Source organism: Gigantopelta aegis, chromosome 14, assembly GCF_016097555.1.
Source record: "Gigantopelta aegis isolate Gae_Host chromosome 14, Gae_host_genome, whole genome shotgun sequence".
In the NCBI taxonomy this organism is placed as follows: domain Eukaryota; kingdom Metazoa; phylum Mollusca; class Gastropoda; order Neomphalida; family Peltospiridae; genus Gigantopelta; species Gigantopelta aegis.
This window is the reverse complement of record NC_054712.1, coordinates 11,447,309-11,459,969: the sequence shown is the minus strand read 5'-3', so window position 1 is coordinate 11,459,969 and position 12,661 is coordinate 11,447,309. Positions and strand designations below refer to the sequence as shown.

The following is a 12,661-nucleotide window of genomic DNA, read 5'->3' as shown; positions in this document are numbered from 1 at the left end:
CCATGAAAAATGTGAAGATTAGAAATTCTGTTTGTTTGCAAACTGTCCTTGAAATAGGAACTACAGAAGTAACAACCACCTTCACAGAACATATTGGTGTTGTTGTTTTTTAATTAGTGACAGGTGTTAATAAAATCATACATTAATTAGCAACTACTATAATACAATTTTTTTTAAATTATAGTTAAATTAATGAACCCTGAAATGTGTAAAGTGAGTCGATAAGCAATACAGAACAAAATGTCCCCTGACAAGAACTACAAATGAGATTTTTAGAGGAAAGGAATATTTGTTATTGTAAGACCCCAGCTCATTTAAACAGTTACCACTGTGCGTGTGTGTATAATAATGATAATAGATCTACAGTGAAAAAACTCACAAACAAAATAAACCATTGAAAATACTGGACAGCACATAGAATGACAACCTTTCATATACATGTACCAGTTTTATTTCCCATCCATATACAAGTTTTATTCCCCATCCATATACAAGTTTTATTCCCCATCCATATACCAGTTTATTCCTCATCCATATACAGGTTTTATTCCCCATCTATATACCAGTTTTATTCCCTGTCCATATATCAGTTTTATTCCCCATCCATATACCAGTTTTATTCCCCATCCATATACAGGTTTTATTCCCCATCTATATACCAGTTTTATTCCCAGTTTTATTCCCCATCCATATACCAGTTTTATTCCCCATCCATATACAGGTTTTATTCCCCATCCATATACCAGTTTTATTCCCCATCTATATACCATTTTTATTCCCGATCCATATACAGGTTTTATTCCCCATCCATATACCAATTTTATTCCCCATCCATATACAAGTTTTATTCCCCATCTATATACCAGTTTTATTCCCCATCCATATACCAGTTTTATTCCCCATCTATATACCAGTTTTATTCCCCATCCATATACAAGTTTTATTTCCCGTCCATATACATTGTACCAGTTTTATTCCCCATCCAACTAGTGGATTATCAATGTCTTTTTGGATGTGTTGAGTATTGTCATTACATTTTTGGATGTATAATATATAAAAGATCCCTTGCTGTTACTAGGAAGGAGTTTGTGGTTACAGCAGATTTGTTCTCTTATTTGCCTGTGGGATACAAGTTATTAACTCACTGGTTTGATGTGTTGTTCTGTGTGTATACTAAGGTTAGTGACAGGACATTCTGGTACCATCATTGACTTTGTGCACAATAAATATGACATTTCTAATTGTAATGTTGCTATATGTTATATTTGATGGATGTTTCAATTTTTTTACTGTTTTTGTTTACTTGAACAAGACTTTTATAAAAAAAAAAAAAAAAACATTTTTTAAAAAACCCCATTATAAATGTCAAAGATAGTGTCTGCTCAGTACACAACTGACAGTTATTTTGATACATCCATTATCTTACATAACTGTTCTTGAAGTTCAGGGATGCAAGCACAGCAACACACGTGTTCCATCTGAGGGGTGAAAAAACAAATGCACCCCTACCATAATTTGAACATATCACACTTTACCCGTAACGGATTAAATGTAGAGGGCAATTCTTCACTCCTCGCTTTTTAAAAAAGGAAAGACTGATAGCAGTATGTGAATGATATCAGTACATATTTTAAAAACAAAAGTAAATTCATCCATGATGCTTCTGTTATTAAAATTCTGGAAAACATTAAATGTAAAATCACTGTTGGACATTTTTTGTTTGATGATTACAAATTCATGTACATACATGTAGGTTTACAAAAATGAAAGAAAAAAATATCATTTAAAACAATCATAACATCACAAAAAAGGTGAAATTATGAAATGTATATAATATGATATTTATTGTGGATGAAGCCAAAACGATGGTCTCACAATGGCCTGTCATTGACCCGAGTTATTCACAGCTCAGTCTAATTTGACTATTTTTGTTCTTTGATTATTTGGGAATATTCATTTCAACTTATTTTTGTGCTTATATCTAATTAAGGTTCAAGCATGCTGTCCTGGACACACACCTCAGCTATCTGGACTGTGTCCAGGACAGTGGGTTAGTTGTTAGTAGTTGAGTGTAGAGGGTGTAGTGGTCTTACACCTAACCACTGAGTTGTTAAAACTTGCTCTGGGTGGGAGCCGGTACCAGGCTGCGAACCCAGTACCTATCAGCCTGTAGTCTGATGGCTTAACCACGACACCACCAAGGCCGGTATTTGGGAATAATTATTGGTAACTCGATCTAGTTGATAACAACCTCTTTGATGTGGGGACAGGACATAGCTCAGTGGTACAGTACTCGCCTGATGCGCAATCGATCTAGGATCTATTCCCGTTGGTGCACCCATTGGGCTATTTCTCATTCCAGCCAGTGCCCCACAACTGGTGTAACAAAGACCGTGGTATGTAGTATTTTGTCTATGGAATGGTGCATATAAAAGATCCCTTGTTGCTAATCAAAAAGACTAGCCCATGAAGTGGCGACAGCGGGTTTCCTCTCTCAATATCTGTGTGGTCCTTAACCATATGTCCGATGCTACATAACCGTAAATAAAATGTGTGGAGTGTGGCATTAAATAATACATTTCCTTCCTTCCTTCCTCTTTGATGTATTCTTCTTGACAACTCAGTCTGGTTTGATAGTGTGCTCTGGTTGATAACTTTGATAACCAGTTATTGGCAACTTGAACTTTCTTCTGTCCTAAGAAGACTGAAGTTTTTTTGCTGAAAACAGGAAAATGTTTCTGTTAGAATCATGTTATACTGTACCTGCTTTAATTATAAAATGCATGTTTTGGGTTTGCTTTTTATTCTCTTCCTATTCATGGTCAGAATTCTTTAACAACTTCATTTTTTATACCTTTTTCATAAAACTTGTCTTTTTTTATAATAACTTTCTTCTTTTTTCTTGAATTTTGCATTTATCACCATACACTTTTAACAATTTTTGAAAAATATATGTGTGCTATTGTAGAAAAATATTTCAGATACTTTTCTGAGATTGGCTTGACTTGACTTAGCTTTTTTTTTTAATGCATGCTCAGAGCAAGTTGTTGTAGCACACACCTGCAATATCCATGACAGAATTTTTTCTGAGATAACTGCTATGCTAATTTATAATGTATTTAGATAACTTGTCAGCTGATTGGTTGAATGGGTTAGAGAAGACAGCCATACTCAATCAGATTTTGCCTTTCATACTAAGTGTATTTTAAAACAGCCAATCAGAAGGATGGGTACATAAAACATTTTGTTCAATTCAGTTCTGTTCTATTTTTTATTTCTGGTTTTTAACTGCTAGTACAGTTTTTATTTTAAAAATGTTTTAATACATGTATCTGCAATTATTAGACATAGAACCATTTATTTCAAGTAATTGGTTTGTGCTATTATTAACTATTTTATAATTTATTATATAGTTTTAAAATATTTTATAAAGTATACAACACATATTATTATAACGAATAAATAAATTTAAATCTTTTATATACTGACTGAAATATGTCTGATAATACAAATGTAAAACTTAATTAATTATCGGTGTATTGGAAACCCTTGTGGTGTACAATCATGTTAAACTAGTTTCCTATCTATCTAATTAATTATTACAAGATATGTATATGTTAAAAAAGTTATTTTTCAAATAGAACATTTCAATACCTGATTTATGTGATGTTAAATGTGTTTTCCACTGTCTTGTGTTTTTAAATATAAAATGAGTCCTGAGAGCATTTCATATAAAGACTGAGCTTCTTCCAGATAATTTGTGACCAATATAAATGGATTGAAGCAAACTTCATATAAAGACTGATCTTCCAGATAATTTTGTTGCCACTATAAATGGATTGAAGCAAACTCATATAAAGACTGAGTTACCAGATAATTTGTTTGCAATAATTATGTAGTCATTTTTTTCCCCCACAATATAAATGGATTGAGGCATACTTCATAAAAAGACTAAGTCTCCAGATAATTGAATATCCACTACCGGTAATCTTAAATGTAACATTTAGCCATATTTTAGCAGAATTTACAGATATTTAGTTAGCTAGATGAAAATTTAATTAAGAGTAATTGCCTGAGACATTCAGTAATTGTTTTAGACTGAGAGCTACATGATAATCTAAGAAAGTTGTTTTTAAAAATCTTTTTCAGGACAAAAATGGTGTTAACTCAAGCGGCAAGGTAACCGAGGACAACGGGAAGGAAAAAGATGGCAGCTCAGCCTGTTCCCTACAGTGACGAAATCGCAAAATGAAAAAAACAAACGAATTGCAACATAAAAAGCAGGTTTTCAGGTGGAAAATGCTCTTTGTCGAAAGTATAATAAACAACAAATTAAACATAGTCTGCTCTGAACCAAATCTCTGGCGAGAGATTGTGGCCAGGGTGGACATACTTGAACATTTAATGGATATGAGCATGTGAAATACATTGTATATTTGGATTTGGATACATGTATGTTAAACACAGATATTATGTAATATACAGATTACTCAGAGCTTTTCTTACATTGTGTGGTTGTTATGGTAATACAAATAACAAATATGCATGTTTACTCAAATTTAATTTTTGTCTGTAAAATATCCAGATATTTCCCCCGAAATTTATATATATATATATATATATAGCTTTTTACTTTATTTTCAAATATTTATATCTTTCCATGCTATTTATCTCAGATGGAAATTTGTCTTTTTGTAATCAATAAATGTGACACTTAATTGTCATACAATTTTTGAAAAACTAAACCATTTTTGGATATTGGCTGTGATATATTTTAAAGCCGCAGACCCTAGTCTCAGTTTGTGAAAATGAACACTAAGTTTGGAAAATCTACAAACCTGCAACACATTTGGCTAAAGTTACAATATAGTGAAAGAAGAGTGTGTAATGTTCAAACAGGGAAATACCTTTAAAATAAATATACTATAGCTTGTCTTCGTAAACATTACTTCTTAAGAGGTCTGTGCATTTGTAAAAAAAACAAAAACAAGAAAGAAGCATTTCATGGTGTTAAAAAAACATCAGGATAGCCAGAAACAGTTAGGATGTAGTGAAATGGATAATCTAAACAATAAGATATAAGTAAGTCATGTCTGTTTTCAGTTATCAGTAACGGATCCAATACTGAAAGGTACACCGTAGTGTTTAAAATTTAGGGTCTGTCCCTTTAATATCTACAATATTCAGATATGGACATAAAAAGTTGTATTATTATATCAAAATTATATTACCAGATTGTTAATAACTTTGCTTTCCCACTGAAACCCTATTTATGTATATGTTTCTGAATTGTTGCATGGGTAGTGTCCCTGCTGTTGGTGGCCTTGAACTACATATAGTTCTCTTTGATGTACATATGAAGTCGAAACACATCTGTGATCTTGTGAGACAGTACAGTGCACGACTGAACACTAAAACAAACCAGCCACTCGTGGTTGGTTTCTTATAGTCAAAACATCTGTGATCTTCTGAGACAGTACAGTACACAACTCAACACTAAAACCAACCAACCACCTGTGGTTGGTTTCTTATAGTCAACACATCTGTGATCTTGTGAGACAGTACAGTACACGACTCAACACTAAAACCAACTGGCCACCCGTGGTTGGTTTCTTATAGTCAATACATCTGTGATCTTGTGAGACAGTACAGTATACGACTCAACACTAAAACCAACTGGCCACCCTGTAGTCTGATGGCTTAACCACTGTGCCAGTGAGCCCAGTCCACCCATTGGTTGGTTTTATTGTTGGTTTATGTACTGTATGTAGACATTCTTTATGGCTTTTGTATCTTAATTGTCTTATTGCTTTTAACTCTCAAAACTGCTGAGTCACACATTGAGTGATTACAATGGCTATTTAATATATGTTTCTGATTTTTGATGTGTATTAGCTTTAATAAGGAACACTGCTAGATGTTGACTGCTGCTCTGTGGACTGAAATATCAAAACAAACATAAACATGTGTCACTAGGGGATTTCAGGGTGAGCAAATGAAATCCCTTTTAACTCTATTTTCTTTATTGCAAAGTTGTTGTTTTTGTTTGTTTGTTTTTTAAATTAAATATTAATTATAAACTTTACTAGTTTATTACAAAAACAAATCAAGATGTACAAAAGGGAAATAACTAATGTGTCAGTTACATATAGTTATATTAACAGGTAAAACAAGATTATTTTTTTTCTTTTGTGAGTAAATAGAAACCCGAAACAAAATAATTAGAAAGTAAATGTATTAAAATGCTTTAACAGGGCCTGTATAAAGCTATTTCTTTTTGAAAAGAAAGAGGAAAAAATATGTCCAACAATTCTGAAATATAAACAAGAAGAAAGAATAAAGATGAATTTTTTTCCCCCTTACTAATCTAGTCACGTTTTGCTCATTAGTACATTGATATTTTAATTATTGTCTTAATGAGCAAGCATAAACATAAATAAAATGTTTTTGTTTAAAATACTGCAACTCATCTTGCAGTGCCTTGCATTTAAAAAATATTTTCAGCACCAAATATATTATTTTCATTAGAAAAATCCTGACGATGTCAACATTTAGTTGTGGAAACTGAGATTTTAAACTTGTGGTTCTAAACAGAGATTTTACTTTTATTTTAAAAATCCATATTGGGATTGGTACGTGCTGATATTAACTGATCTGTTTCTCTTACGACTCCTTTATATTCAGAACATAACCATACTGTATTCAGCAGATGAATTGAGTATACACATATGAGAGGTATCAGCAGAGCAAAACGTTATTTGAAACTTTCTGTTCAGCAGTCTGCACGTGTGTGGGCGATTTTGCCGAGTTTTTGCCTCACATGGTCATAAGGAAAATATCTTATTGCATTTGATATTTCTGGCTATGTGTAGCAAGAATCTCACCATGTGTAAGCTACCTGAGTTGTCAGCTCACCTGACTTTTAATACCAACTGACCAATAGAAACATGAAAATTTGTCATACATTAGAGTGACGTCATTGTGACCGTCGTAAGCAGTCTAGCTCAACATTTAGCTGATCATATGCAGTGAAATTTCTGTGAGTCAGCTGAGCAAAGTCTCAAGTAATATTTTACTCAGCTGATAGCTCATGTGTATTTAGGATAATCAAGAACACCCATAGAACCGAACATCTTAGGAAGAAATTTCAATTATACAATGGGGTTTTTTTTTTTTGTTGTTTTTTTTTTGGGGGGGGGGGGGGTAAATATCAGTACATGCATGTATGTACTGCACCTTTAAGCCTTGAGGCAACTGTACAATGTACTCTGTCTGCTGATGGTTATAATTGTGTATATATGATAGTAGTAGTAGTATTTTTGGAAAATGCCTTTTCTTTTTTTTAAGTTAACAGTGTGTTTATATTTGTTATTTTATTAGGGATGGGTATTATGAACAATTCTGAATCACAATATATTGTGATATGGAATTCCTGTAACATGATACATATCGTAATATATGATTTTCTTCACCAGCAACCTGTTTTAAGGAAGGCGTGTAACAAAATAAAGAAAATATATGATAAAAGTTGAAGTTTATTATTTAAAACATGAAATATATGGATTACTTTGGTGTACTGTAACTTATTTAATGTTCAGCCTTACATCTTTGAACATAGCTAAGAACATCAGTCAAATCTAAGAGGCTGGAATTTCCAAATGGCAATGAACTTGAAATATGGAAATTACAGAGTGTATTGGCACATGCAGAGTGTATTATAATCTTTTGAATCATAATATATTTGTATAATGATAATACCACACATCCCTAGTTACAATTATTTAAATTGGATATTGTTTTTATAATACTATATTGTACAAATAGACAACATACATTTCACATTGCTGCACATAGAAGTATATTTCACATTGTTACACATAAATGTATGTTTAATGTTGTTTATAAACATAGGCGTTTATATTTTGAGAGGGGTATGGGTGTTTATATTACTCCTCAGTGGAAAACTGACCATAATTTTTTTAATTGCATTTTTCCTTCAGAATAATGCAAAAACCAAGTTAGAATAACCTTAAAATACTGACCAATTGACTGACTTACCGGTAATTGTTTTGGATGTTGTTTTTTCCTCCAATGTAATAATGACTGATTGACCGATTGCTAAACTAATGAGCTGGTTTTCAGAAAACCCAAATATATTTATAAAGATGGTCATATATGGATATATTGGTACACTGCTGAGAAAAGAAAAAAAAAGAAAAGAAAATAAGAAAAAATACCCCCCAAAAACTAAGTGTTTGGATTTGTATAAAATGTTGATGTGTGTTTAGTATTTTCTGCTTTTCTATTGGATTACAATTTGTGTGTCCTTGATTGCCTTCAAAGCAACACTGTGATACGGCTGATATTACCCTAGTTGAATAAACAACATATTGCATAGTGTATTTATTTTCTGTACTAATGATTTTTTTCTTGCTAACTTTATTTAATGGACATACTGTAACATAAATATAGTTATTAATATTATTATTTTTAAAGGGACTATTGTGAATTTGTAACTTTTGTAATGTTTTGGGCCATTAATATAGATCAAAATATTTATCATAGAATATGATTATCTGTAATTAATGCTTTTTTTTATCATCCTGTTTAAATATACATGTATGTAGTAACTCAATTATACATACAATACATGATTAAAAAATTATTCTAATTGTCAAGCAAAATTGTTAAGAATTGGGTCAAGAGGAATCTAGAAGATATTTTTGTAAATTATTTAAATTTCAAACATTTATCAGTTATGGATGTTTACGTATATTAATTTTATATATATCAAAACAAATTTGAAATAATTGGATCAAAGGGAAACCAAAATGTCTTGATCTAACTGCTTTATATTTTAAGCATTTAAACTTTGAAAAGTCTTATTAATAATTAGTAATATTACCCAGATGTATTACGTACATGTACAAGTCCCTTGCTACTAATGGAAAAATGTAGCGGGTTTCATCTGATGATTACGTGTCAGAATTACCAAATGTTTGACATCCAATTAATTAATCAATGTGCTCTAGTGGTGTCGTTTAAAAAAAAACCTTTATTACAATGGCTACATGTATGCCAGTTCCCACAACTGGAATATTAAAGGCAGTGTTATGTGCTGTGCTGTCTGTGGAAAATTGAAATTAAAAGATACCTTGCTACTAAAGGAAAAATGCAGCGAGTTTTCTCTAAAGGCTAGGCATCAAAATTACCATACATGTATGTTTGACATCCAACAGCTGATATTTGTTTAATGTGATCTTGTGGTGTCGTTCCACAAAACAAACTTTTAACTTGTGATGGCTACAAACTCAGGATAGTCCCTTTAACTCTTACAATGTGCCAAGTTTGTGTACTGAAATAACTCAAATATTATTATATATGGTGATGTACATAAGAGTTAAATAAATCTTTGTCATGTATTTGTTACAAAGGATTTGATTGGACGTTTGAATTCCTAAATGTGCATGCTACATTCATGTTAAGAGTGACAAATATGACATTATATGTTAATAGTTATGTTGTTGTTTTAATGAATAAATAAATAAATAGAATTAAAAATCAAATAGGCTAATAGTTGCAGGTCTATACTCCTACAAATTTTTTTTTTGGTAAAAGTGTTTTGAAAATTTAAAAAAAACCAAACTATTTTTGGCACTTTTTGCACCTTTCTTCCTGAATACTATAAATGATGCCCTTTTGAAATGTTGTACACCTTGCCTGGAAAAATCCTGCATCCACCATCCCTAGGTTTTATTTATCTGAACCAAACCAGTGGCATTTCCCTCAATTTGTTCTGCTCAACAGTATGTTGGGGGTCAATCTGGCAGGTGAAAATGACCGTCTGTATGTTTTTAGAGGGGTCCAGGAGCATGCTGCATTGTGACGCCGGTTAAAGCTTACTCACTCCATTTTGCAAATGAAATCAAATAAGAAATGCGGCCGCATTTAGATTGGTGGATAAAAAAAATTCATGCAATCATAGTTATTTTCCAGCAAATATCCGAGTTTTGCATTTTTTGACATAATTTGGCGAAATGTTTTGCACACCCAGAACTAGCCCTGAAGTTGACTATATAGACCTATTGTTCAACTGGAATCATATTGAACTAGCAGAAACAGCTTTTTAGTAATACATGTATATTTATGAAGTCATTAAAACCATTTTTTGGCCCTTTTTAAATCATTGCCAACTGATTTGCATTTCTTGAACATAAATATAGGTCTGTTGCTACTCTTTTTCTAAGATTAAATTGCTGATTGTAAATATTCAACCGTGTATGATGTAATAATACTATTCATATGTGCAATATATATTATGATATTCAACGTGTATTTATCTGCAATTATGTCATATATGTGTATCATGTATCTAGTATATAATAGTATATATTTGCTATTCTTTGCTGTATTGCTGTACATGTATTTCACTGAAGACCAGGGCCCCGTTCCACAAAGCGATCTTAGCCTTAAGATTACCGTAGGCGTATAGCTACCCTATGCATTAAGTTGATCTTAGGGCTAAGATCGCTTCATGAAACGGGGCCCAGGGCCCTTATTTTCAAAGCTATCTTGGTGTTACGAAATTGTAAAACCATTATAAACTATGACGTCACTATGGTATGTGCAATAGTGACGTCATAGCCTACGATAGCTAGCCATTGATTTTTCCATGTAACAATATGTTACAGCCTTGCAAGAAAGCGTGCATGGCGTGTCACATGGACACACACTATGCTATACGTCACTACAACAAAGTACAGCGCAGGTTCGTTTCGCATAGAGGCGTCGGGTTTCTTCGTGTAGCGTTGGTACTGGTTAACAGCATGTAAGTTTAATGTGATGACTAAAATTCAGATTTTGGAAAAGTTTTTATTTTCGACACAGTAGCTTGCAACCATTTGGTTGTCAAGTTTTGCCAAAGTATTACATAGACTTTCTTCTAGCCTTATCCCATATATCAATATCAATAAGGGGTAGGGATGGAGGTGACTCGAGTTAGCCGTATCCCACATATCACTATCAATAAGGGGTAGGGCTGGAGGTAACTCGAGTTAGCCTTATCCCACATATCAGTATCAATAAGGGGTAGGGCTAGAGGTGACTCGAGTTAGCCTTACCCCACATATCAGTATCAATAAGGGGTAGGGCTGGAGGTGACTCGAGTTAGCCTTATCCCACATATCAATATCAATAAGGGGTAGGGCTGGAGGTGACTCGAGTTAGCCTTATCCCACATATCACTATCAATAAGGGGTAGGGCTGGAGGTGACTCGAGTTAGCCTTATCCCACATATCACTATCAATAAGGGGTAGGGCTGGAGGTGACTTGAGTTAGCCGTATCCCACATATCAATATCAATAAGGGGTAGGGCTGGAGGTGACTCTAGCTAAGCCTACAATGGTTTTAAGATTTCCTAGCGCTAAGATAGCTTTGAAAATCCCCACCCAAGTATATAAAATACATGTACATGTATACTGATGCAAAGAAATAAGGGATCACACAAATACTAACAGGAAATAGTGACAGCAATAGACGGTCAGTCCTTAGTGTCAGAAGTTGATGGTGTTTCTGACAGTCAGTTTGACAGTATTGACATTTGTATGAAACTCAATTCAGATATTATTATGCTACAAGAAAATTAAATTTGGTCTACAATTCCATCAGTTCCCTTACTTTTTTTCATCAGTATATTTTACTTAAATTTTGTCCTTATGAAAGTTGCATTTTAAATTGGTTTTTTTTTATTTTTTAATGGAGACAGATTTTTAAAAACTACACATGTATATGCTGCATTTTAACAGCAAGTCTCATTACATTTTCTTTATATATATATTACTTAAGCAAGAAAATAAATTGTAAAATGCTTTTTAAGTTTATTTTATCAGTAATGCCAAGACCCACAACCAAAAAAACTAAAATTTCCACATCCCTTCCCCATTGTTTAGCAATATTATGTTATTAACCTTTACCATTAATTTCCAACCCCATTGTTGTCCCTACTCATTTTATTCCCCACGACCTCCGACATAAGCTTTTTTGTTTGTATCACCTTGCCACCTTGAAGTGTTTTGTTGTCACGTTTTTAACATTTAAAATTGTCATTGTTTTAATATGCATATATTCACCAGATTTTTCTTTCTGTGTTTTTGCTTCAAGTGTTTTGAAAGTCATTAATGCATTTATTTCGACTCCGTCCTCATTTCTGCAATATACATGTTCATTTTTGACTGGTTTTCAAGTTGTTACTATTTTAAAGTGAAATCTGCATGGATCAAGATTTTCTGTGATATTAAAACAGTGTTTTTTTGGTCATGTACATGTAATGTTTGTTTAATAAATTTTATCTGCAAGTTTAGATGTCTTTTGTTGGTTGTTATATGTGGAGGGTCTGTTGAGATGTCTTTTGTTGGTTGTTGTATGTGGAGGGTCTGTTGAGATGTCTTTTGTTGGTTGTTGTTATATGTGAAGGGTCTGTTGAGATGTCTTTTGTTGGTTGTTAAATGTGAAGGGTCTGTTGAGATGTCTTTTGTTGGTTGTTAAATGTGAAGGGTCTGTTGAGATGTCTTTTGTTGGTTGTTATATGTGAAGGGTCTGTTGAGATGTCTTTTGTTGGTTGTTAAACGTGAAGGGTCTGTTGAGATGTCTTTTGTTGGTTGT

General features: G+C 32.8%; 1 protein-coding gene and 1 long non-coding RNA gene across 2 annotated transcripts in view; both read left to right on the top strand.

The window, feature by feature from the left end:
* The window catches only part of LOC121388086 (kinesin-like protein KIF28P), a 102,583-nt gene extending 95,398 nt beyond the window's left edge, over positions 1-7,185 (top strand). Inside the window, 1 exon segment of the mRNA XM_041519298.1 lies at positions 4,150-7,185. Coding sequence (XP_041375232.1) covers positions 4,150-4,236 — 87 coding nt within the window. The 3' untranslated portion in view covers positions 4,237-7,185.
* Positions 7,186-7,203: 18 nt separating this feature from the next.
* On the top strand, positions 7,204-12,359 carry LOC121388085. Its single transcript, XR_005959931.1, has 2 exons — positions 7,204-11,268; positions 11,325-12,359. It is a non-coding gene; the product is annotated as an uncharacterized LOC121388085 (long non-coding RNA).
* Positions 12,360-12,661: the final 302 nt, after the last annotated feature.